We start from the raw sequence: 26,645 nt of genomic DNA, 5'->3' as shown, positions 1-26,645 counted from the left end.
CCACCGTTCCCCCCCCCCCCCCTCCCTGAGTAATCAAAGGCATTATAGCCCCCCTCCCCTCTCCCCCTGTGTGATGCCGGGCAGCAGTAAGAGTGGGGGTGCAGGTGGCCTCCCCTCGCCCCCCCATACCCGCCTCCCCATCCCGGCCACTTCGCCCGTCCCGCTACGTGCCCGTGTCGGCGGCGACGGCCTTCCTGGTGGGATCCACCACACTCTTCTTCTGCTTCACGTGAGTACACCCATACCGCCCCCCCCCCCCCCCTCCAGGACACACGCACACACGTCATATACACACGTCATACACAGATGCTCAAACGCATGGCGTGAACACGTCCTACACAAGTCACACACACACACAAGACCGTCTCCTCAAACACCTTTACATAAACACTTATCACCACACACACACCCTCACTTGGTGGAGTTCTCTGCCTTTCAAGAAAGACACACTCACATGCACATCAATTCGGACACAGCAGTCCCCTACCAACCGCCTGCCTGTAATGTGACAGTTATGGAGTAGTGCACAGTCAGTTAACCCCTGGCAATGGGACAGAGCAGAGCAACGTCAGACGTAAAGACACACATACTCCTGACACTCACACACACTCCTCTCTCTACTCAACATGCTCCTCAGCTCTCTCTCTATTCAACATGCTCCTCAGCTCTCTCTCTCTCTACTCAACATGCTCCTCAGCTCCCTCTCTCTACTCAACATGCTCCTCAGCTCTCTCTCTACTCAACATTCTCCTCAGCTCTCTCTCTCTCTACTCAACATGCTCCTCAGCTCTCGCTCTCTCTACTCAACATGCTCCTCAGCTCTCTCTCTCTCTCTACTCAACATGCTCCTCAGCTCTCTCTCTACTCAACATGCTCCTCAGCTCTCTACTCAACATGCTCCACAGCTCTCTCTCTACTCAACATGCTCCTCAGCTCTCTCCCTACTCAACATGCTCCTCAGCTCTCTCAACTCAACATGCTCCTCAACTCTCTCTTTCTCTCTCTCTACTCAACATGCTCCTCAGCTCTCTCTCTCTCTCTCTACCCAACATGCACCTCAGCCCTCTCCCTACTCAATATGCTCCTCAGCTCTCTCCCTACTCAATATGCTCCTCAGCTCTCTCCCTACTCAACATGCTCCTCAGCTCTCTCCCTACTCAACATGCTCCTCAGCTCTCTCCCTACTCAACATGTTCCTCAGCCCTCTCTACTCAACATGTTCCTCAGCTCTCTCTACTCAACATGCTCCTCAGCTCTCTCTTTTTCTCTCTCTACTCAACATGCTCCTCAGCTCTCTCTACTCAACATGCTCCTCAGCTCTCTCCCTACTCAACATGCTCCTCAGCTCTCTCTACTCAAAATGTTCCTCAGCTCTCTCTTTCTCTCTCTCTATTCAACATGCTCCTCAGCTCTCTCTCTCTCTCTCTACTCAACATGCTCCTCAGCTTTCTCTCTCTCTACTCAACATGCTCTTCAGCTCTTTCCCTACTCAACATGCTCCTCAGCTCTCTCTCTTTCTCTCTCTCTACTCAACATGCTCCTCAGCTCTCTCTCTACTCAACATGCTCCTCAGCTCTCTCCCTACTCAACATGCTCCTCAGCTCTCTCCCTACTCAACATGCTCCTCAGCTCTCTCCCTACTCAACATGCTCCTCAGCTCTCTCCCTACTCAACATGTTCCTCAGCCCTCTCTACTCAACATGTTCCTCAGCTCTCTCTACTCAACATGCTCCTCAGCTCTCTCTTTTTCTCTCTCTACTCAACATGCTCCTCAGCTCTCTCTTCTCAACATGCTCCTCAGCTCTCTCCCTACTCAACATGCTCCTCAGCTCTCTCTACTCAAAATGTTCCTCAGCTCTCTCTTTCTCTCTCTCTCTATTCAACATGCTCCTCAGCTCTCTCTCTCTCTCCCTACTCAACATGCTCCTCAGCTCTCTCTCTACTCAACATGCTCCTCAGCTTTCTCTCTCTCTACTCAACATGCTCTTCAGCTCTTTCCCTACTCAACATGCTCCTCAGCTCTCTCTCTTTCTCTCTCTCTACTCAACATGCTCCTCAGCTCTCTCTCTACTCAACATGCTCCTCAGCTCTCTCTCTACTCAACATGCTCCTCAGCTTTTTCTCTCTCTACTCAACATGCTCTTCAACTCTCTCCCTACTCAACATGCTCCTCAGCTCTCTTTCTCTCTCTCTACCCAACATGCTCCTCAGCTCTCTCCCTATTCAACATGCTCCTCAGCCCTCTCTCCCTACTCAACATGCTCCTCAGCTCTCTCTCTACTCAACATGCTCCTCAGCTCTCTCCCTACTCAACATGCTCCTCAGCTCTCTCTACTCAACATGCTCCTCAATTCTCTCTCTTTTTCTCTCTCTACTCAACATGCTCCTCAGCTCTCTCTCTACTCAACATGCTCCTCAGCTACTCCCTACTCAACTTGCTCCTCAGCTCTCTCGCTCTCTATCGACATCCCTCCTCAGCTCTCTCCCTACTCAACATGCTTCCTCAGCTCTCTCCCTACTCAACATGCTCCTCAGCTCTCTCTCTACTCAACATGCTCCTCAGCACTCTCTCTTTCTTTTAGTACTTCACACACAGTTGAGTGTGTGACAGTAGTAGTGCAGAGTAGGATAGACAGGACAGATCAACGTCAGGGTGTGTGTGGAGCTCGTAGGCAGGTGTAGGTCGTCTCCTGTCAGTGTGTATGGAGCGGCCTGTCAGGTCATATCTCTGCTCCAGATTACAACAACAACCACCACCATGCTGGAATAGAGGGAAAATGAGCCACATCTGTCACCCTTAATAAAGAGCTGTCATTCTCTCTCTCTCTCTCTCTCTCTCTCTCTCTCTCTCTCTCTCATATTCTTTCTTTCAATCCGTCTTCCTCTGAATTTGCTCAACTCGGTTCAATCAGAAAGTGCTTTATTCACTAAGACAAATGCGCAGTCTTGGCTAAATCTAGCATGAACTATCTCTCTCTGTCTCTCTCCCTGTGTTTCAGGGTGTTGAGCCGTTGTCTATGCAACATGTGGTCCCCATATGTGGGTCACCCCGTTCCCATGGCAATGAGACAAGCTCTTCCTAAACATATACTGTTGACAGTTTTTGCTCCTGTAGTGCCACTGCCCTCCCTGTCAAAAACACTGTGCTTCTTGTTATAAATAAAGACAATTGATCTAACTTAATTCCCTCTCTTTCTCCCTCCCTCTCTCTTTCAGGTGTCCATGGTTGTCGGACAGTTGGTTCTGATGCCGATCTACAACGGTGTCACCTTCCTGTTTGTCCTGGCCAACTTCTGCATGGCCACCTTCATGACCCGGGCATGCCCAGAGGTGTGTGTGTTGCACAGATAAAAACAACATCTCATGCTCCCTGCAAACTCCCTATATTACTGTTTCTACTGGGGGGGGGGGGGGGTTGTTCATGATAATATTGAGTAAGGGTATATATAGGAGCCACTTGATCTAGTAAGAGGGGATGTTCGTGCTGATATTTAGTAAGGGGGGAGGGATCTCATGCTGATCTAGTAAGGGGGGGGTGTTAATCTGATCTAGTCTAGAGGGGGGGTGTTCGTGCTAATACTCATAAGGGGGAATATTGATGCTGATCTCATAAGGGGGAGTGTCGTGCTGATCTAGTAAAGGGGGGATGTTTGTGCTGATCTAGTAAGGGGGAAGATATTCGTGCTGATATCTGGTGGGATGTCATGCTGATCTAGTAGAGGGGGTGTGCATGCTGATCTAGTGAGGGGGTGTTCATGCTGATCTAGTAAGGGGGGGTGTACTAAAGTAGATATTAGTAAGGGGGGGGTGTTTATGCTGATCTAGTAAGGGGGGGTGTTTATGCTGATCTAGTAAGGGGGGGTGTTCATGCTGATCTAGTAAGGGGGGTGGTGTTCGTGCTGATCTAGTAAGGGGGGTGGTGTGGATGGTAGAGTGGGTGGGGGTGGTGGTGTCCTGATCTGGTGGGGGAGGGTGACCTGATTTCATGAGGTGGTGGTGTCCTGCCTCAATTGATGAGGAAGATGGTGTGTCCGTGTTTGATCAGGGGAGGTGTAGTGTCAGTCTCGTGGGGGTGGTGAATACATGGAGGTGTGGGATGTGTGTGTGTGAGATGTGTGTGTGTACGTATTTATAGAGATGTGCCCGTCTATAGACAGAGATGTGCGTGTGTGCACGTGTGTGCCTGTTCAATACTGGGGGTGGTGTAACATACGTATAAGTTAATATACATGATTTATACTAATGGGAAGGTGGTGGACACGTGAGGGGTGGTGTGTGAGGGAGTGTGGGTGGTGGGCATGTGACGTTGCTGGGGGTGGTGGTGTGTGAGTAAAGAGGAATCTGGTGTGCCTGAACTCAGTTGAGGAGGTGTGTGTTTGATCTGTGGCAGGTAGTGATTCTGTTGAGGGGAGGTGTATGGACTGATATGGTGGGGGGGGGGTGTGTGGATGGAGTGGGGGAGGTGTGCCTGATATAGTAAAGGGAGGTGTGCGTGTGAGTGGGGGGGGGGTGTGGTGCCGATATGCTGGTGGGGGGTGTTGATCGTGTCTGATGAAGGGAGATGTAGTGCCTGATTCAGTGGGGAGATGTGCGTATCGTGGATAACCGCCATATAATGATCCTGAATCTAGTTGAAGGAGATGTTGGTATGAATATGGGTGGGGGTGTGTGTGCGTGTGCGTGATGTGTGTGTGTGTGAGTGAGGGAGTGTGTGTGAATGTGTGGGGGGTGTGTGTGTGTGGGGTGGTGTGTGCGTGTGTGGTGGGGGTGTGTGTGTATATATATGTGTGAGTGAGTGCGTGTGTGTGTGCGTATACGTGGGGAGGTGTGTGTGTGTGTGTGGGGAGTGTGTGCGTGTGAGTGGGAGTGTGTGTGTGTGCGTGGGGAGTGCGTGTGGTGGGCGGGGTTGTGATTCTTGTGGAGGTGCTATACAATATGGTTGAGGAGGTGTTATGATAACTGGGGAACTGCTTATACTTAGTATGAGGAGGTGGCTGTTCTCATAAGGGGGGGTGTTCATGCTGATCTAGTAGAGGGGGTGTTTATACTGATCTAGTAAGGGGGGGTGTTTATGCTGATCTAGTAAGGGGGGGTGTTTATGCTGATCTAGTAAGGGAAGGTGTTTATGCTTATCTCGTAGAGGGGGGGGGGTGTTATCGTGCTGTTCTAGTAAGGGGGGGGTGGGATGTCATGCTGATCTAGTAAGGGGGGGGTGTTCATGCTGACCTAGTAAGGGGGGGTGTTCATGCTGATCTAGTAAGATGGGGGGGGGTTCCTGCTGATCTAGTAAGGTGGGGGGGTGCGTATGCTGATCTAGTAAGGTGGGGGGGGGGGGGTGTTCATGCTAAATATCATGAGGTGGGGTGTTGATGTATAATCTAAGTAAGGGTGTCTGTTCATGCTGATCTAAGTAAGGGGATGTGTTCATGCTGATCTAAGTAAGGGGGTGTGTTAGTGCTGAATCTAGTAAGGGGTGTCTGTTAGTGCTGATCTAAGTAAGGGGGTGTGTTCATGCTGATCTAAGTAAGGGTGTGTGTTCATGCTGATCTAAGTAAGGGTGTGTGTCGTGCTGATCTAAGTAAGGGTGTGTGTTCATGTATGATCTAAGTAAGGGGGTGTGTTCATGCTGATCTAAGTAAGGGTGTGTGTTCATGCTGATCTAAGTAAGGGTGTGTGTTCATGCTGGAGTGAGTAAGGGTGTGTGTTCATGCTGATCTAAGTAAGGGTGCTGTGTTCATGCTGATCTAAGTAAGGGGGTGTGTTAGTGCTGATCTAAGTAAGGGTGTCTGTTCATGCTGATCTAAGTAAGGGTGTCTGTTCATGCTGATCTAAGTAAGGGTGTGTGTACAAGCTAGTTTATTAACAGTATTATGTTCTCCAGCGGATGAGGATGAGGACAAGGAGGATGATTTCCGCGCTCCGCTCTATAAGACGGTGGAGATCCGGGGCATCCAGGTCAGGATGAATGGTGTTCCACCTGCCGCTTCTACAGACCGCCCCCGCTGCTCACACTGCTCTGTGTGTGACAACTGTGTGGAGGTACGCACACACACACACACACACACACCATCTCACATCAACATGCAGCTGGACGGGTGGAACATCACGTATCCTCTAAAGCAGGGCTCTCCAACACTGTTCCCGGGAGAGCTATCGTCCTGTAGCTTTTCACTGCAACCCTAATCTAGCACACCTGATTTGAATAAGTACCTGGTTGAGAGGCTAAATCAGGTTAGTTACAAGTGGTGTGAAAACCTACAGGAAGGTAGTTCTCTGCAGGAAGCCCAGCTCTTAGAGATGCCTTTGAACAAACCTGTGGTGGAATGGACCCTCAGGCCCCCGCCCCAGGGATTCAACCCACTGTTATCTAAGGTCAATATAATAGCCTCCACTATCCTATGAGACCAGAGAGGCGACCACCCTTGCAGGGGGAGGGGGGCGCCCCGAACAAAGTTGGGCCGCTCTGGCGCAAAGCTCTCATCCTCTCCAAGTAAAAGCTGAGCACGGCGTACTGGGCACAAACAGTAGAAGTAGACTTCTACTGTGAGTGTTTCACATATAACAACCAAATCTCACATTGTCCCTTTCCATTTTCTCAAATGGCTCTAACTCGCCCTTTTTGCTCCTGTCCCCCATCCCTCTCTCCCCTCCTCCAGGACTCGACCACCACTGCACGTGGGTGAACAACTGTATCGGCCGGAGACTACCGCCACTTCTTCCTGTTCCTGCTGTCCCTGACGGTCCACATCATGGGGGTGTTTGGCTTCGGCCTGCTCTACGTCCTCTACCACACACAGCAGCTGGACACGGTCCACTCTGCCGTCACGTATCCTGTACATAGGTGTTGGGATGTCCGACAAGCCACGAGTCTGGGCGTCGGGGGTGAGGGTTAGTGTGTGTGTGTTTTGTTGTGAGAGTGTGTGCGGTTGGGTGTGTAGTTTGGTTCATGTGTGTGTTTTTTGGGGCGGTAGATTCCTGGGTTTCCGTCTGTCGGGCGGCGTGCGTCTCACAAGTATTTAGTTCAACACTTTTTTCTTCGGGAGTCTATGCCTGTGTCCCGAATGAGTGCTGGTCAAAACGTCATGCACTATGTAAGGAATAGGTACCATCCAACAGCGCACGGTGAGTGTGTTATTTGGCGTCTCTGTTACCTCCTAACCCCTGGTCTCTCAGTATGGCAGTGATGTGTGTGGCTGGTCTCTTCTGTCTCATCCCGGTGGCTGGTCTCACTGGCTCCCCACATGGTACTGGTGGCCCGGGGGAGAACCACCAACGAACAGGTACAGCACACACACACACCGAGAACCACAGACGAACAGGTACAGCACACACACACACCGGGGGAGAACCACCAAACAAACAGGTACAGCACACACACACAGAGAAGACAGACAAACAGGTAGGCGCACACACACCAGGGAAAACCACCAACGAACAGGTACAGCACACACACACCAGGGGAAGACCACCAACGAACAGGTACACACGCCCACCACACACCGGGGAGCAACGAACAGGTAACACACACACACACACACAGAGAAAACCCAACGAACCGTACAGCACACACACACACAGAGAGCCCAACGAACAGGTACAACACACACACACACACCGGGGGAGAGCCAACAAACAGGTACAACACACACACACACCGAGGGCCAACGAACAGGTCAGACACACACACACACCGGGAGGACACCACCAACGAACAGGTACAACCACACACACACCGGGGAAAACCACCAACGAACAGGTACAGCACACACACACACACACACCAGGGGGGGAACCCAACGAACAGGTACAGCACACACACACACACACACCGGGGAGAACCACAACAAACAGGTACAACACACACACACACCGGGGGAGAAACACCAACGAACAGGTACAACACACACACACACACACCGGGCGGCCCAACGAACAGGTACAACACACACACACACCGGGGAGAACCACCAACGAACAGGTACAACACACACACACACACACACCCAGGGACAAACCACAACAAACAGTACAACACACACACACCGAGGAAGACCTCAACGAACAAGTATAACACACACACACACACACACCGGGTACAAATCCTTAATGAACAGTATAACTCACACACCCAGGTATAACTGTCCCTTTTTCAAAGTGTCTTAGTTGCCAAGAGGCTGGACCCAAATCTGGCAGCCCCCTGGACTAGAATTGACCCTGCAATTGCAAAGATTCCACTGTAGTCACAGAAATCATGAGAGATATGCTCATCCCCTGGAAAACAAAGACCGAGATCAAAACCAAAACAACGTTATTCTGGCCATGCACACAGGACACAACGGGCCATTGACTCTCGTGCCCCTTCTCCTTTGAAGATGCGTAGGACCCCTTGTTTGCGTCAGATCCAACACTCCCTCGGACCAGCCCGTCCAACAGTCACACCTTGTTATCTGGCAGGGATTGTCCTGCGCGCACCTCTTTTGTTGCTGTCTGAGAACTGAACCCGTAGTATGCGTTTGTGTGACGGATTTTCTGCTAAAGGCCCAAAACATTTCATCTCTACAACGGCGCCACGATAATCCTCCGAATAACATGCCCCCTCCACTACCCCTCCCCTCCATCCTGTGCTCCCTTCATCCCTTCCTGAATGCAGATGTACGGATCATCATCTCATAAAGAGGAGAGAGAATGATCCTTTCTCTCCTCCTCTCCCTCACCCCTCCCTCCCTCTCTCCCCATTGTATTTTTAACTAAAAGGCTATGTAATACCTTTTAATATCTGAGTGTTGATGAATGGATGATATTATTGAGGAAAATAGATAACCCTTTTTTAAATATTCTGTCATCTTTCTCTCTTATCTCCCTTTCTCTCCTGTCTTCTTACTCCTCCTGTCTCTTTCTCTCTATCTCATTTCTCTCCCTGTCTCTCTCTCCCTCCTGTCTCTTTCTCTCTCTCTCTATCTCCTTTCTTCTCCCTGTCTCTCTCCCTCCCTGTTTCTCTCTCTCTCTATCTCCTTTTCTCTCCTGTCTCTCTCTCCCTCCTGTCTCTTTCTCTCTATCTCCTTTTCTCTTCCTGTCTCTCTCCCTCCTGTCTCTTTCTCTCTCCCTCCTGTCTCTTCCCTCTCTCTCTCTCTCTCTCTCTCTCCCTCCTGTCTCTTTCTCTCTCCCTCCTGTTCTCTCCCTCTCTCCCCCTGTCTCTTTCTCTCTCCTTTCTCTTTCCCTCTCTCTCTCTCTCTCTCTCTCTCTCCCTCCTGTTTCTCTTTCTCTTCTCTCCCTCCTATCTCTTCCCTCTCACCCTGTCTCTTTCTCTCCTTTCTCTCTTTCTCCCTCCTGTCTCTCTCTCTCTCTCTCTCTCTCTCTCTCTCTCTCTCTCTCTCTCTCTCTCTCTCTCTCTCTCTCTCTTTCCTCCCCAGGTGACGGGGAAGTTTAGGGGAGGGATGAACCCTTTCACTAATGGCTGTTGGAAGAACGTTTCTCACGTGCTCTGCAGCTCCCAAGCCCCCAGGTCTCTCTCCCTCTTGTGCTCATCGTTGTCTATGGATTTACAGTATGCTAATAGTGTACATCTGGTTGTACTACTATCCGTTCAAACAGTGTGTTTGAGCTGCAGTCATCCCTATATGCTATTAGGGGTTTGATTGACGCCCGAGACTGGGTTCCTCATAGAGCTGGATAGAGGACTCTAGGTGGACATTTAGGTTGGACTCCGACTTTTTACAGTAGTCAACTGGGTGGGATTCCTCTGGGTCGGGAGCAATCAGCCAATGACCAGAGCATTGTCTTTTTCAAGTTGTCTGCCTTTGTTTGGAAATGGGTTTAAGCTAGAACACTGCCGTCTCATGGCCACCATAACTGAATGATACGAGTTTGGTTCAGGACTCTGACATTGCAGGTGGCGAAAAATCACAGATATTATCTTTCTGTTTTTTTTTTTCTTCCATATACTAAATAAGAAAAGTGACTACTTTTAAATGGAGATGCTGTCACAGGCGCCATATTGGCACAGATACAAAGATGAGGCCTCTGTCTATCTCTATGGGTCTTCTTCATCCTCAGGTGCTTCTTTGCTCTCCCTCGTCCGTTCCTTCTCTTTTACTGCCCTTTCTCCCTCCTGTCCCTCTCCATCGGGGACCCTCTTCACTCTCCTCCTCTTCCTTTTAATAATACGATCCGATGTGGTCTTCATCAGTTACCTGGGGAGGAAGAAGAAGCCTAGCGGTGTGGTTGTCCAGCCTCCGTTCCTCCGGCCACAGCTCACAGAGACCCAGGCTGGCCGCTAAGGTCCTCGACAGCGGTTCTCATGGAGACCTCCACCGGGTATGACGCACAAAGACCCATACGCGCACACACACACACACACACACACACACATTGCTCATCCTTGCTCTCAGTATTGTCAATGGTTAATGCTCTCCAGTTGCCACGGCACTGGTCTCTATAGACTTTGACATTTATTCTATTAAATGTCACTCTCTCTCTGTCTCTCCCACCCACCCTCTCTCTCTCTCCTTCTCTCCCACCCTCTCTCTCTCTCTCCTTCTCTCCCACCCTCTCTCTCCGTCTCTCCCACCCTCTCTCTCTCTCCGTCTCTCCCACCCTCTCTCTCTCTCCGTCTCTCTCTCCTCTCTCTCCCACCCTCTCCTCTCTCTCCGTCTCTCTCTCTCCACCCTCTCTCTCTCTCCGTCTCTCTCTCTCTCTCCCACCTTCTCTCTCTCTCCGTCGTTCTCTCTCCGTCTCTCTCTCCCACCCTCTCTCTCTCTCCGTCTCTCTCTCCGTCTCCCTCTCTCCCCCACCCTCTCTCTGTCTCTCTCTCACTCCGTCTCTCCCCACCTCTCTCTCTCTCTCTCCGTCTCTCCCACCCTCTCTCTCTCTCCGTCTTCTTCCACCCTCTCTCTCTCTCCGTCTCTCTCTCCCTCTCTCCACCCTCTCTCTCTCTCGTCTCTCTCTCCCTCTCTCTCTCTCTCTGTCTCTCTCTCTCTCTCCCACCCTCTCTCTCTCTCCGTCGCTCTCTCTCCGTCTCTCTCTCCCACCCTCTCTCTCTCTCCGTCTCTCTCTCCCTCTCTCCACCCTCTCTCTCTCCGTCTCTCTCTCTCCCTCTCTCCCACCCTCTCTCTCTCTCTCCGTCTCTCTCTCTCCCTCTCTCCGTCTCTCTCTCTCCCTCTCTCCCTCTCTCTCTCTTGTCTCTCTCTCCGTCTCTCTCTCCCACCTCTCTCTCTCTCTCTCTCTCTCCGTTCGCTCTCTCTCCGTCTCTCTCTCCACCCTCTCTCTCTCTCCGTCTCTCTCTTCCCACCCTCTCTCTCTCTCCGTCTCTCTCTCTCCCACCCTCTCTCTCTCCGTCTCTCTCTCCCTCTCCACCCTCTCTCTCTCTCTCTCTCTCTCTTTGCGTCTCTCTCTCTCCCTCTCTCCCATCCTCTCTCCGTCTCTCTCTCTCTCCGTCTCTCCTCTCCCACCTCTCTCTCTCTCTCTCTGTCTCTCCCTCTCTCCCACCCTCTCTCTCCGTCTCTCTCTCTCCCTCTCTCCCCACCCTCTCTCTCCGTCTCTCTCCCACCCTCTCTCTCTCCCTCTCTCCCACCCTCTCTCTCTTCCTCTCTCTCTCCCACCTCTCTCTCCCTCTCCCACCCTCTCTCTCTCCCCCTCTCTCCACCCTCTCTCTCTCTCCCTCTCTCCCACCCCCTCTCTCTACACCCTCTCTCTCTCCCGTCTCTCTCTCACCCTCCCTCTCTCCTCTCTCTCTCTCTCTCCGTCTCTCTCTTTCCCACCTCCTCTCTCTCCGTCTCTCTCCCCACCCTCCCTCTCTCTCGTCTCTCTCCCCCACCCTCCCTCTCTCTCGTCTCTCTCTCCCACCCTCCCTCTCTCTCCGTCTCTCTCTCTCCGTCTCTCTCTCTCTCTCTCTCCCACCCTCTCTCCGTCTCTCCCACCCTCTCTCTCCCTCTCTCCCAACCTCTCTCTCTCCCTCTCCCACCCTCTCTCTCTCCCTCTCTCCCACCCTCTCTCTCTCTCTCTCCCTCTCTCTCTCCCTCTCTCTCTCCGTCTCTCTCTCTCACCCTCCCTATCTTTCCCTCTCTCTCTCTCTCTCTCTCTCCGTCTCTCTCTCCCACCCTCTCCCTCTCTCTCCGTCTCTCTCTCCCACCCTCCCCTCTCTCTCGTCTCTCTCTCCCACCTCCCCTCTCTCTCCTCATCTCTCTCTCCCACCCTCCCTCTCTCTCCGTCTCTCTCCACCCTCCCTCTCTCTCCTTCTCTCTCCCACCCTCCCTCTCTCTCCTTCTCTCTCCCCACCCTCCCTCTCTCTCCGTCTCTCTCTCCCACCCTCCCTCTCTCTCCGTCTCTCTCTCCCCACCCCTCCCCCTCTCTCTCTCCGTCTCTCTCTCTCCACCTCCTCTCTCTCTCCGTCTCTCTCTCTCTCTCCCACCCTCCGTCTCTCTCTCTCTCTCTCCCACCCTCCCTCTCTCTCCGTCTCTCTCCACCCTCCCTCTCTCTCCCCGTCTCTCTCTCCCCTACCCTCCCTCTCTCTCGTCTCTCTCTCCACCCTCCCCCTCTCTCTCTCCGTCTCTCTCTCTCCCACCCTCCCTCTCTCTCCCACCCTCTCTCTCTCCCTCTCTCTCCCACCCTCTCTCTCTCTCTCCGTCTCTCCCACCTCTCTCCCATCCTCTCTCTCTCTCCCACCCTCTCTCTCCCTCTCCCACCCTCTCTCCCTCTCCCACCCTCTCTCTCTCTCCCACCCTCTCTCTCTCTCCCACCCTCTCTCTCCATCTCTCTCTCTCTCCCACCCTCTCCTCTCTCTCCCACTCTCTCTCTCCCACTCTCTCTCTCTCTCTCCCACTCTCTCTCTCTCTCTCCCACCCTCTCTCTCTCTCCCACCCTCTCTCTCTCGCTCTCTCGCTCTCCCCTATCTCTCTTTCTCTCTCTCCCACCCTCTCTTTCTCTCTCTCCCACCCTCTCTCTCTCTCTCTCTCCCACCCTCTCTCTCTCTCTCTCCCACCCTCTCTCTCTCTCCCACCCTCTCTCTCTCCCTCTCTCCCAACCTCTGTCTCTCCCTCTCCCACCCTCTCTCTCTCTCTCCCTCTCTCCCACCCTCTCTCTCTCTCCCTCTCTCTCACCCTCTCTCTCTCCGTCTCTCTCTCACCCTCCCTCTCTCTCCTCTCTCTCTCTCTCTCTCCCACCCTCCCTCTCTCTCGTCTCTCTCCCACCCTCCCTCTCTCTCGTCTCTCTCTCCCACCCTCCCCCTCTCTCTCCTCATCTCTCTCTCTCCCACCCTCCCTCTCTCTCCGTCTCTCTCTCTCTCCGTCTCTCTCTCTCCCTCTCTCCCACCCTCTCTCCGTCTCTCTCTCCCACCCTCCCTCTCTCTCCGTCTCTCTCCCACCCTCCCTCTCTCTCCTTTTCTCTCCCACCCTCCCTCTCTCTCCTTCTCTCTCCCACCCTCCCTCTCTCTCCGTCTCTCTCTCCCACCCTCCCTCTCTCTCCGTCTCTCTCTCCCACCCTCCCCCTCTCTCTCTCCGTCTCTCTCTCTCCCACCCTCTCTCTCTCTCCGTCTCTCTCTCTCTCTCCCACCCTCCCTCTCTCTCCGTCTCTCTCCCACCCTCCCTCTCTCTCCGTCTCTCTCTCCCACCCTCCCTCTCTCTCGTCTCTCTCCCACCCTCCCTCTCTCACCCACCCTCTCTCTCTCCCTCTCTCTCCCACCCTCTCTCTCTCTCCGTCTCCCCACCCTCTCTCTCCCTCTCCCACCCTCTCTCTCCCTCTCCCACCCTCTCTCTCTCCCACCCTCTCTCTCCCTCTCCCACCCTCTCTCTCTCTCCCACCCTCTCTCTCTCTCCCCACCCCTCTCTCTCTCTCCCACCCTCTCTCTCCATCTCTCTCTCTCTCCCACCCTCTCTCTCTCTCCCACTCTCTCTCTCTCCCCACTCTCTCTCTCTCTCTCCCACTCTCTCTCTCTCTCTCCACCCTCTCTCTCTCTCCCGCTCTCTCTCTCCCCTATCTCTCTCTCGCTCTCTCTCTCTCCCCTATCTCTCTTTTTCTTTCTCCCACCCTCTCTCTCTCTCTCTCCCACCCTCTCTCTCTCTCCCACCCTCTCTCTCTCTCCCACCCTCTCTCTCTCTCCCACCCTCTCGCTCTCTCACCCACCCTCTCTCTCTCGCTCTCTCTCTCCGTCTCTCCCTCTCTCCCACCCTCTCTCTCTCCGTCTCTCTCTCTCCCACCCTCTCTCTCTCGCTCTCTCTCCCCTATCTCTCTCTCTCTCTCCCACCCTCTCTCTCTCTCTCTCTCCCACCCTCTCTCTCTCTCTCCCACCCTCTCTCTCTCCCACCCACCCTCTCTCTCCCACCCACCCCCTCTCTCTCTCCCACCCTCTCTCTCTCTCCCACCCTCTCTCTCTCCCTCTCTCCCAACCTCTCTCTCCCTCTCCCACCCTCTCTCTCTCTCTCCCTCTCTCCCACCCTCTCTCTCTCTCTCCCTCTCTCTCACCCTCTCTCTCTCCGTCTCTCTCTCACCCTCCCTCTCTCTCCCTCTCTCTCTCTCTCTCTCTCGTCTCTCTCTCCCACCCTCCCTCTCTCTCCGTCTCTCTCCCACCCTCCCTCTCTCTCCCTCTCTCTCTCTCCCACCCTCCCCCTCTCTCTCCTCATCTCTCTCTCTCCCACCCTCCCTCTCTCTCCGTCTCTCTCTCTCCGTCTCTCTCCCACCCTCCCTCTCTCTCGTCTCTCTCCCACCCTCCCTCTCTCTCGTCTCTCTCTCCCACCCTCCCTCTCTCTCTGTCTCTCTCTCCATCTCTCTCTCTCCCACCCTCCCTCTCTCTCCGTCTCTCTCTCTCCGTCTCTCTCTCTCTCTCTCTCTCCCACCCTCTCTCCGTCTCTCCCACCCTCTCTCTCTCCCTCTCTCCCAACCTCTCTCTCTCTCTCTCTCCCTCTCTCCCACCCTCTCTCCCTCTCTCTCACCCTCTCTCTCTCCGTCTCTCTCTCACCCTCCCTCTCTCTCCCTCTCTCTCTCTCTCTCTCTCCGTCTCTCTCTCCCACCCTCCCTCTCTCTCCGTCTCTCTCCCACCCTCCCTCTCTCTCGTCTTTCTCTCCCACCCTCCCCCTCTCTCTCCTCATCTCTCTCTCTCCCACCCTCCCTCTCTCTCCGTCTCTCTCTCTCCGTCTCTCTCTCTCCCTCTCTCCCACCCTCTCTCCGTCTCTCTCTCCCACCCTCCCTCTCTCTCCGTCTCTCTCCCACCCTCCCTCTCTCTCCTTCTCTCTCCCACCCTCCCTCTCTCTCCTTCTCTCTCCCACCCTCCCTCTCTCTCCTTCTCTCTCCCACCCTCCCTCTCTCTCCGTCTCTCTCTCCCACCCTCCCTCTCTCTCCCACCCTCTCTCTCTCTCCGTCTCTCCCACCCTCTCTCCCACCCTCTCTCCCACCCTCTCTCTCTCTCCCACCCTCTCTCTCCCTCTCCCACCCTCTCTCTCTCCCACCCTCTCTCTCCCTCTCCCATCCTCTCTCTCTCTCCCACCCTCTCTCTCTCTCCCACCCTCTCTCTCCATCTCTCTCTCTCTCCCACCCTCTCTCTCTCTCCCCCACTCTCTCTCTCTCTCTCTCTCCCACTCTCTCTCTCTCTCTCTCTCCCACCCTCTCTCTCTCTCCCACCCTCTCTCGCTCGCTCTCTCTCTCTCCCCTATCTCTCTCTCGCTCTCTCCCCTATCTCTCTTTCTCTCTCTCCCACCCTCTCTCTCTCTCTCTCCCACCTCTCTCTCTCTCCCACCCTCTCTCTCTCTCCACCCTCTCGCTCTCTCTCTCTCGCTCTCTCTCTCCGTCTCTCCCTCTCTCCCACCCTCTCTCTCTCCGTCTCTCTCTCTCCCACCCTCTCTCTCTCGCTCTCTCTCCCCTATCTCTCTCTCTCTCTCCCACCCTCTCTCTCTCTCTCTCTCCACCCTCTCTCTCTCTCTCCCACCCTCTCTCTCTCCCACCCACCCCTCTCTCCCACCCACCCCCTCTCTCTCTCCCACCCTCTCTCTCTCTCCCACCCTCTCTCTATCTCTCTCTCTCTCCCACCCTCTCTCTCTCTCTCCCACCCTCTCTCTCTCTCTCCCACCCTCTCTCTCTCTCTCCCACTCTCTCTCTCTCTCCCACTCTCTCTCTCCCACTCTCTCTCTCTCTCTCGCTCTCTCTCTCTCCCCTATCTCTCTCTCTCCCACCCTCTCTCTCTCTCTCTCTCTCCCACCCTCTCTCTCTCTCTCCCACCCTCTCTCTCTCTCTCCCACCCTCTCTCTCTCGCTCTCTCTCTCTCCCTCTCTCCCACCCTCTCTCTCTCCGTCTCTCTCTCCCTCTCTCCCACCCTCTCTCCCTCTCTCTCTCCCACCCTCTCTCTCTCTCCGTCTCTCTCTCACCCTCTCTCTCTCCGTCTCTCTCCCACCCTCTCTCTCTCTCCCACCCTCTCTCTCTCTCCCACCCCCTCTCTCTCTCTCCCACCCCCTCTCTCCCACCCTCTCTCTCTCCGTCTCTCTCTCCCTCTCTCCCACCCTCTCTCCCTCTCTCTCTCCCACCCTCTCTCTCTCTCCGTCTCTCTCTCACCCTCTCTCTCTCCGTCTCTCTCCCACCCTCTCTCTCTCTCCCACCCCCTCTCTCTCTCTCCCACCCCCTCTCTCTCTCTCCCACCCTCTCTCTCTCTCTCTCTCTCTCCCCACTCTCTCTCTCTCCCACTCTCTCTCTCCCTCTCTCTCTCTCCCACCCTCTCTCTCTCTCTCCCACCCTCTCTCTCTCGCTCTCTCTCTCTCCCTCTCTCCCACCCTCTCTCTCTCCCTCTCTCTCTCCCACCCTCTCTCTCTCTCCGTCTCTCTCACCCTCTCTCTCCGTCGCTCTCTCTCCGTCTCTCTCTCCCACCCTCTCTCGCTCTCTCTCCCACCCTCCCTCTCTCTCCGTCTCTCTCTCCCACCCTCCCCCTCTCTCTCCCACCCACCCTCTCTCTCTCTCTCTCTCTCTCTCTCCCTCTCTCCCACCCTCTCTCTCTCTCCGTCTCTCTCGCTCCCACCCTCTCTCTCTCTCTCTCTCCCACCCTCTCTCCATCTCTCTCCCACCCTTCCTCTCTCTCCATCTCTCTCCCATCCTTCCTCTCTCTCCCTCTCTCCCACCCTCTCTCTCTCTCTCCCACCCTCTCTCTCTCTCCCACCCTCTCTCTCTCTCTCTCTCTCCGTCTCCCTCTCTCCCACCCTCCCCATCTCTCTCTCCATCTCTCTCCCCCCCTCTCTCTCTCTCTCTCTCTCTTCCACCCTCTCTCTCTCTCGCCCACCCTTTCTCTCTCGCCCACCCTCTCTCTCTCTCTCCCACCCTCTCTCTCTCTCTCCCACCCTCTCTCTCTCTCTCCTGCCCTCTCTCTCTCCCACCCTCTCTCTCTCTCTCCCACCCTCTCTCTCTCCCTCTCTCCCACTCTCTCACCCTCTCTCTCTCTGTCTCCCACCCTCTCTCCGTCTCCCACCCTCTCTCTCTCTCCCTCTATCTCACTCAGTCTAAAAGCAGTCTGGAGATGATGGAGAGTCAGTCGTGTGATGCGGAGCCTCCTCCTCCCCCCAAACCAGAGCTCAGGTACCCCGGCCTGTCCAGAGGCCACCAGGAACAACACACAGAGGGTACGTACACAAACACACACTCGCATTGAAACACACGCTCAGTTCACCAGAGTTGTGTTCATTACTACTCAGTGTAGGGAAACGTTTCACAACGGAGAAGGTAAACAAGCGTTTTCGGTTGGGACAAGTTCAGGTAGTCCCTCTCTGTTTCCGTTTGTCATCTTCCGTTTGGTGCCTAATGAACACGGCCCAGGCTGTTGCTGTGAATGACAGTGTGCTATCAGTCAACTTACATTTCATTTTTGCCAGCTAAGTTTACGTACGATAACAATGACGTACCCCGAGTGAATTTATTTAAGGCTCTCGCTCTTTTCCTCTCCCTCTCTCCACAGAGAGTAGTCTTCTGAGCAAAGCCCCGCCCACACCCACCATGTATAAGTACAGGCCGACCTATAGCAGCCCGGGAAAGAACCACACTGCCCTCACTCATGCCTACGCCAACCAGGTAACAAAACACCCACTGTCTTAATGCCAACCAGCTAGCTTGTGTGTCTCTGTGTGATTACGTGTGAGAGAGTGTGTGTGTGTGTGTGTGTGTCTCTGTGTGATTATGTGTGAGAGTGTGTGTGCGTCTGTGATTACGTGTGTTTGTGTCTGTGTGATTACGTGTGAGAGTGTGTGTGTCGCTGTGTGATTACGTGTGAGAGTGTGTGTGTGTTTCTGTGTGATTACGTGTGTGTGTGTGTGTGTGTCTCTGTGTGATTACGTGTGAGAGTGTGTGTGTGTCTCTGTGTGATTACGCGTGAGAGTGTGTGTCTGTGTGATTACGTGTGAGAGTGTGTGTGTCTCTGTTTGATTACGTGTGAGTGTGTGTGTGTCTCTGTGTGATTACGTGTGTGTGTGTGATTACGTGTGAGAGTGTGTGTGTGTCTCTGTGTGATTACGTGTGAGAGTGTGTGTCTCTGTGTGAGAGTGTGTGTGTGAGTGTCTCTGTGTGATTACGTGTGCGTGTGTGTGTGTCTCTGTGTGATTACATGTGAGTGTGTGTGTGTGTCTCTGTGTGAGAGTGTGTGTGTGTGTCTCTTATTACATGTGAGAGTGTGTGTGTGTTTCTCTGTGTGATTACGTGTGAGAGTGTGTGTGTGTCTCTGTGTGATTACGTGTGAGAGTGTGTGTGTCTCTGTGTGATTACGTATGAGAGTGTGTGTGTGTCTCTGTGTGATTACGTGTGAGAGTGTTTGTATGTGTCTGAAAGAGTATGTGCGTGCTGTGTGAGGTATGATCCATGTCAAACTACTCCGGTAACACACACACACTGTTCTCTCTACTCCGGTAACACACACACACACACACACTGTTCTCTCTGACTCTGCTTAATATTTCACATATCAGGGTTCTCATTGGCTGCGTACCTGTCTGTCTTTAATCGTTTTGATTTGTTCTGATTTGTTCATGCGTCTCTGTTTTTACTTGTGGCTTCTTTTCCCGCCTTTTGATTGGTTACTCAGTGGCTTTCAGTTGAACAGTATCAGTAAGTGAATGCAGGAGTATTTTTTATTTTATTTATTTTGTATTTATTTTGAATGTCTTTTCTTATGTCTTGTTACCCAACCTTGTGTGTCATCTTTTAGCCTGTACCTCTCCCCACGCCGTTGCAGAAGAGATTCTCCCCGAGCAATTTCTCCTTGTAGAAAGATTTTGTGGTATCAAATCAAATTGATTTATAAATCCCTTCTTACGTCAGCTGATATATCAAAGTGGTGTACAGAAACCCAGCCTAAAACCCCCAAACAGCAAGCAATGCAGGTGGAGAAGCACAGTGTCTAGGAAAAACTCCCTAGAAAGGCCAGAACCTAGGAAGAAACCTAGAGAGGAACCAGGCTATGAGGGGTGGCCAGTCCTCTTCTGGCTGTGCCGGGTGGAGATTATAACAGAACATGGCCAAGATGTTAAAATGTTCATAAATGACCAGCATGGTCAAATAATAATAATCACAGTGGTTGTCGAGGGTGCAACATGTCAGCACCTCAGGAGTAAATGTTAGTTGGCTTTTCATAGCCGATCATTAAGAGTATCTCTACCACTCCTGCTGTCTCTAGAGAGTTGAAAACAGCAGGTCTGGGACAGGTAGCACGTTCGGTGAACAGGTCAGGATTCCATAGCCACAGGCAGAACAGTTGAAACTGGAGCAACAGCACGGCCAGGTGGACTGGGGACAGCAAGGAGTCATCATGCCAGGTAGTCCTGAGGCATGGTCCTAGGGCTCAGGTCCTCCGAGAGAGAGAAAGAAAGAGAGAATTAGAGAGAGCATACTTAAATTGACACAGGACACCAGATAAGACAGGAGAAGTACTCCAGATATAACAGACTGACCCTAGCCCCCCGACACATAAACTACTGCAGCATAAATACTGGAGGCTGAGACAGGAGGGGTCAGGAGACACTGTGGTAGTTAATTAACACATTGTAACACATTGTATTTGTCCTATTTCCCATGTATGGTGTGTTTCCTATACGTCACACAATCTGACCATAATTCACTTACATCAATTCTGGAATCCCGGGTGGCGCAGTGGTTTAAGGCACTGCATCTCAGTGCTGGAGGCGTCGCTACAGACCCTGGTTCGATCCCGGGCTGTGTCACAACCGGCCGTATCACACAGTGGACTGTCAATGGCCCAGTTGCTGTTTGACGTTTTCTCCACAAGAGGGCATCAAGGTGCACAGTCGAACAGGCAGAGCCTCACAAGCCTCCTTTAGGCTCAGTACAACAACAACCATCCCAAATGACACCCTATAACAGGGATGGGCAACTGGCCTCAGCAGGCCTTTTGAAGGGACCAGCAAAACAATTTTTTTTTTTTTTTTTTGAGATGGGACTCAGTCTGGGTCTCAACTTACTGTTGAGAGTTAGAATAGTAGAATACACAAGGTGCTGTATCGTAATTTGGTCGTGCATCAGCAGTTTTTCTCTTGTTGTGTCAGTTACTGATAGTCAGTCCAAAAAAAAATTCAGATTGCTAAGTTTGTATAGCAGCCAGCTATCTAAACTTGTTATCATGGTCGAATTCGATATCATATTAAAAAGTGCAAACATTCCTCTACGCCTCATGGCAAAATGAGTAGAATTGTATGAAATGAGTTATTCAATTGCAAAAAAACTACTCTCTGCCCCATTGCAAAATGTGTAGAATTCAGTGGAGGCTGCTGAGGGGAGGACGGCTCATAATGCTGTCTGGAACGGAGCCAATGGAATGGCAAACCATGTGTTTGATGTATTTGATACTGTTCCACTGATTTCCCGCTCCTGCCATTAACATGAGCCCGTCCTCCCGAATTAAGGATGCCACCAACCACCTGTGGTAGAATTGCGCAAGCTTAGCTGCTGCCAAGGGGGGCTACTATAATGTTTTGGGGGTTGTATAGGTGCGCATACCCACCTGCAATTGCGAATACCATCCCTGCCTTATAAAGTGCACTACTTTTTGACCAGGTCCCCTGGTATGGCTCTGGTCATAAATAGTGCACTAGGTAGGGGGTAGGGTGCCATTTGGGAAACAGCCCCCATGTGTCAGGAGCTCTTTATCAGGTGCCCCCCCCCCTCAGAGCCCTGATCAAAAGTAGTGCACTAAATGTGGACTAGGGTGCCATTTGAGACACAAGCTTGTTGTTTCACTGGGCACACATGTCGCCCCCCCATCCCACAGCCACCTGGCTACATATACTGTGTGTGTGTGTGTGTGTGTGTGTGTGTTTAATTTTCTGTCCTGTGTGTTGTAAAGACAACATACTGTAACAGAAGCCACGTGGGCATTCTAAAAGCTCTAGGCCCCTATATTCTTCCCCCTTGCAGACCCCTTGTGTGTAGTGAATAGTGAAGCCCATGCATCTGGTCTGAAAGAGTTGTTCCCTCGTTCGACCTGGTTTTTCCCCACTGTGGTTTTATTGGTAGTGGCCTAGTGCTGTCTGTACATTTGGACATCCAATTCTCATTCCACTTTCCAGTGTGGGATTCAATGACAAGGAAAGAGTTAACACGACTTATCTTCTCTCCCTCTTTTTTCCCCCTCCCTCTTCCTCTCTGGCTCTTCTTTCTCTTCATCTCTCCCTCCACCTCACTCTCTCTCTCTCTCTCTCCCTCTCTCCCTCTCTCTCCATCTCTCTCTCTCTCTCTCTCTCTCTCTCTGTCTCTCTCTCTCTGTCTCTCTCGCTGTGTGTCTCTCTCTCTCTCGCTCTCTGTCTCTCTCGCTGTGTCTCTCTCTGTGTCTCTCCCTGTGTCTCTCTCTGTGTCTCTGTGTCTCTCTCTCTCTCTCTGTGTCTCTCTTTCTGTGTCTCTCTCTCTCTCTCTGGGCCTCTCTCTCTCTCTCCCTCTCTCCCTCTCTCTCCATCTCTCTCTCCCTCTCTCTCTCTCTGTCTCTCTCTCTCTGTCTCTCTCTCTGTGTGTCTCTCTCTCTGTCTCTCTCTCTCTCTCGCTCTCTGTCTCTCTCTCTGTGTCTCTCTCTGTCTCTCTCTGTGTCTCTCTCTGTGTCTCTCTCTCTCTGTCTGTCTCTCTCTCTGGGCCTCTCTCTCTCTCCGTCTCTCTTCCCCTCCCTCTCTCTCTCTCCCCACCAGATGAGTCGAGGGGACAGTCTAAAGGAGTCGTCTTCTCTGCTCCAGTCCAGCCAGCAGCCTGGCTTCCGCTCTGAACCCAGCCTGGATGGGAGAGAGGCCCCAGGGGAGAGAGGGGGAGGAGGATTGGGAGGAGGTGGAGACAGACCCGGAGGAGGGGGGTCAGTAGGGGGGGCACCAGGGTCAGGGGGTGGCGGTATCCCCGGTTACTCCCTAGGGGGACGTTCCTACCCCTCCTTTTCAGACCCAACGGTTCTATCTTCCAGTGGAGGGGGAGGGGCTTCCCGTTCTTCCAGCGTGCGTTCTGGCTCCGCCCACAATGCGGCCCACATCTCCGAGGCTACGACCTCCACGAGCTACAAGAGCCTGGCCAATCAGACGCCTCCTCCGCGCAACGGCAGCCTATCGTATGACAGCCTGCTCACGCCCTCCGAGAGCCCCGACTTTGAGTCAGCCGCACCCGACATGTCGCCTGGGCGCCACCGTACCCCCGCCCCGCCCCCCGTCCTGGGCTACTCCTCCCCCTACCTGTCGGCCCAACTCAGCCAGCAGAGAGACGCAGAGCTCCACCAGCCCTCCGCCTCTTCCGTAGCCCTCCTTTCCTCCCCACACCGCGCTCACTATCTCCGCGCCTCCTCCTCCTCCTCCCCCCCGCCTCCCCCTGAGAGGGAGCGACTCCTCCAGGAATCGCACTCCCACTCCCACCACTCTCAGCCCCCTCCCTCCTCCGCGGCCCCCCAACCCCCCCACCCACACCACCACCACCACCACCACCACAGCAGCCATAGCTCCAGACCCCCCCGCTTCTCCCGGCCCCCGCTCCTGTCCGACTCGGCCGCCCCCCACCACTACCCGTATCGCACCCGGTCCACGGACACCCCCCTGGCCCCCTCCACACACCCCCCGCGCTCCCCCCACCCCCCGCCGCTGGGGAAGTCTCTGTCGTACTCTTCGGCGGCGGCGGCGGAGATGCAGTACCGGATGGTGCGCAAGGCGTCGGCCGGAGGGGGAGGGGGAGGGGGGGGCGGGATCCAGGCACCTAAGTGAGTAACGGCTCTGCTCTTCACTGACTGACTGCAGCCCGCTGCCTCCTTCTCCTCCTTCTCTTCCTCCTCTTCTTCCTCCTCCTCCCAGGCTCCTGTGAGTTCCTTTACCTCTTCCCCCCCCCCTCGTCTGTTTTCCACTCGTCTGTAGAGTCGGTGCGTCTTCTCTTCACTGCTTCTGTTTCTTTTCTTTCTTTTTCAGTTCTAAATGGCACCCTATTCCCTATGGAGTGCACTATTTTTGACCGCGGCTCTGGTGAGAAGTAGTGCACTCTATAGGGAATATGTTGCCATTTGGTACGCGCCCGTTTTGTCTCGGAAACGGTCTGTTTCCAGCTACTGCAGTTGTTCCATTTAGTCGTTGTCTGTCCCTTGCCTCTCCCCATCACCTGTCCTGGTTCCCTTTGTTATGTGACGGGTGTAAAGACTGTCCAGGTCTCTGCCACGAAACATGTTGCTGTGTCACAATACATGACATGTTATGTAATGACTTGCTATTCCCTATATGGTGTACTACCGTTGACCAGTTTCTGGTCCAAAGGCGCAGCATTTAGGGAACCGAGGGATGCAGGCAGTCCATGTTTTCTTTCGTCTCAAAGTGCATTTTGTCTTTCATTGATCGCGGTTGTGTTATCGATGTAGTTGTGGATGTGTTTCATCCTCCTCCGTGTGTGTGTGTGTGTGTGTGTTACCGTTGTCCAGCATGAAGTCCCTCTGTTTGACTATAGGATTACAGTGGACGACACCTGTAATGTACCAGCCCTTGGTCACCCCTGCATGATGTGGACATATCCTATCGATTGATTATGAATGCTTCCACAATGGCACACTATTCCCTATAGTGAATAGAGGCATTTTTGGGGGGCCCTGGTGAAAAGTAGTACACTATATAGGGGATAGGGTGCCATTTAGTACACACACTACGAGTGTGTGCTCTTTCTCTCCAACGTCTTAACTAATCCTTCTTTCCCTCCCATCTCTCGTTCTCTCTATCCAGGGATGAGATTCAGATGAAGTTGCTCAGCCGGACGAACGGGCAGCCCAGGTCCTCCCTTTCCTCCTCAGGCTCCACCCCTTCCTCCCCCTCTCACCCAATCAGCATGTCCACTCGCCCCGGACAGGCCTATCCCAGCCCTGGAAACACCCAGAGCCCCGCCCACAAGCTGGGGGGCGGGGTGAAGAAGGTGACGGGCGTCGGCGGGACCACTTATGAGATTTCAGTCTGAGTTTGACGGGCGGCCACTCCGACTAATGGTGTCAGGCGTTGGAGGTGAAGGAGGGGTCAGAGATGGACTGATGATATTTCTGCCTCTCGGGCCCTTCAGGAGAGAGGAAAGCTTTTAATGAACAGACGTTTTAAAAGTTGCTCTTCTTCCAAATGCGATGGACTCCGGACTTCCTCTCTCATTCAGAGACCTCCAGTCAAGGAACTACAGAACTAATCGGGAGGAAGTTGTTTAACCAGTCACATTCAAGAACACAATGCACCATTATGACATGGTGGGCGTATGGGCCAAGAGATCCAATTATACCCCTTAAGAGGCGGGACTCTTTGACAATCCACCAATTTCTGGACGGGTTGAACTCTGTGGGAATGATTGAGTGACAGTTATGACTGGGTTTGCCTTTTATTGGATAAAACAAGGAAGATCAATATGGCTGCGTTTACACAGGCAGCTGGATTCTGATCTTTTTTTTTTTTACCAATCAGATCAGCTCTGAAAAAGAGCTGATGTAAAAGGATCTGATTGAGCAAAATAAATCTTAATTGGGCTGCCTGTGTAAAGTCCTTTTTTTTAAAGAAAAGAAATGTACTTTCATTCATTCATAAATGTGTAATGATTCATTCTCTGTACAGAATTATATGGTTTGGAATTTATGGTGATTTCCTCCAATCAGTGGCATTTAAAGGTTACAGTGGCACGCTCCGGCCACTATTGACCAATGTGATTGGCTAGTGATCTCGCTGCCATTCTCTCTCGACCAATCAGAAATGGAGATGCTAAACTGTAGTAGACGGCAGGGTCATTGGTAGAGTTCGTTTTGCCCGGCTCAGTGCCCCGGGTGGGTGGAGATTTCACTTAAGGACCAATGGAATGGTTAAAAAATATATATATCGCTGGGTCTGTACTTTAAAGATGGAGCGGCCTTTTCTAAACAAACTTTAGAGCAATGGCCTTGAAAATCAAGAAGATAAGTGTTTTTTATTTTTTTTATTTTACATATTTAATTTCAAAATGTTATTTTATATGAATTTCTCTCTCTCTATATATATATAGCTGTTGATAAGATCAATATTTTTTTGAATGGCCTGAAAGGGGTTTTTCTGGTTTGAGTTAATTTCAGAATTGTAACCAAAACAGGGGAAAACTGTTGCCGTGTTCATGTTCTAGTCGGAACTTGGACATTTCTAACTGGCTAACAAGTGCCGCGTTTAACCAGTTAGTTAGCAAGTCGAAAATGTCAGTTTCCTAGTTCCGATTTTAGCGCTAGAGCGCGGCTCAGTTGTATTGATGGCTGCACCAGCCAATCAGAGGCTGGGTTTTGAGTCTTCCCGCCAAAGAGAGTAGCTGGACAATTGTTATATGGTTCAGCTAATGGGAACCAATGTATATGATAAAAGGCCATGTAGCATTTTAAAGTCCTTTGATACACAGTAAACCACTCGACTTCTCGTGGGGCATATTTCAGAGACAAGTTATCGTTGTACCTTCTGGTTGTTTACTTCTGAGCTTTGTAATAATTTGTCTGAAATGGCACCCTATTCACTATATAGTGCACCACTTTTGACCAGGACCTATAAGGAATAGGGAGCCATAACACACACAACCAATGTTTCGTTTTATTGGTCCAGATAATGACGTCTCCGGTTGCCACTAGCTGACCTATCTGGAAACTAGCGAGGATCACATGCTTTGCCGTGACCAATCCGTAGAGAGCAAGAGATTCATTTCAGCCTACTCTTTTATTCGTTAACGGTTAAACCAATGAGATGGACAGCTGAAAAAAAAGTCAGTAACATCCTTTTTATATTTATTTTTTACTTTCCTTTGCAAGATTTTTAGGACAATTTACAGGGCATTGCTATAAACCGACAGTTTGTTTGACCAGTCAGGAGAGTAGAATGAAACTAAATGGGCTAGGACTAAAAGAGCACGTCGCCCAATAAGGCAAAGACGTTTGACTGCCATCAGGAACAGCCAATGCCCTTGCAGATGTTTAGACAAGTACGAGCCCGGGACTTGGGTGTTTTGAAATAAAAATAAATAAAAAGATATGTACTATATAGCTGTGTGTGTGGGCGTGTGCGTCTGTGAGTGTGTGTTTGAGCATTGGTAATAAAGTATTTAAAACCAAAGGCAGTGTGCTTTGTTCTGCTTGTAGTTGAAGTTTCTTATGTCTGGTAATGCAGAACACAGGCTACTTGCTACACATGTGAGTAGAACCGAAGGTTTCCACACCGGCTATGAAA

General features: G+C 52.3%; 1 protein-coding gene across 1 annotated transcript; it reads left to right on the top strand.

Annotated features, from left to right (window-relative positions):
- zdhhc5a (zinc finger DHHC-type palmitoyltransferase 5a) lies at positions 1-26,531 on the top strand. Its single transcript, XM_090210617.1, is given in 19 exon segments — positions 1-129; positions 131-229; positions 3,217-3,236; positions 3,239-3,307; positions 3,310-3,330; positions 5,882-5,962; positions 5,965-5,996; positions 5,998-6,043; positions 6,657-6,702; positions 6,704-6,826; positions 7,174-7,237; positions 7,239-7,280; positions 9,411-9,502; positions 10,187-10,265; positions 10,267-10,314; positions 17,462-17,582; positions 17,915-18,027; positions 22,134-23,173; positions 24,171-26,531. Coding segments are annotated over 19 exon segments (2,421 nt in total). The 5' UTR covers positions 1-73; the 3' UTR covers positions 24,400-26,531.
- The last annotated feature ends 114 nt before the right edge of the window (positions 26,532-26,645 follow it).

This window comes from Oncorhynchus mykiss, chromosome 19 (assembly GCF_057628025.1).
Source record: "Oncorhynchus mykiss isolate SJ-2025 chromosome 19, ASM5762802v1, whole genome shotgun sequence".
NCBI lineage: Eukaryota > Metazoa > Chordata > Actinopteri > Salmoniformes > Salmonidae > Oncorhynchus > Oncorhynchus mykiss.
Note: the sequence above shows the minus strand (reverse complement) of the source record. Positions and strands in the feature narration are given on the sequence as shown.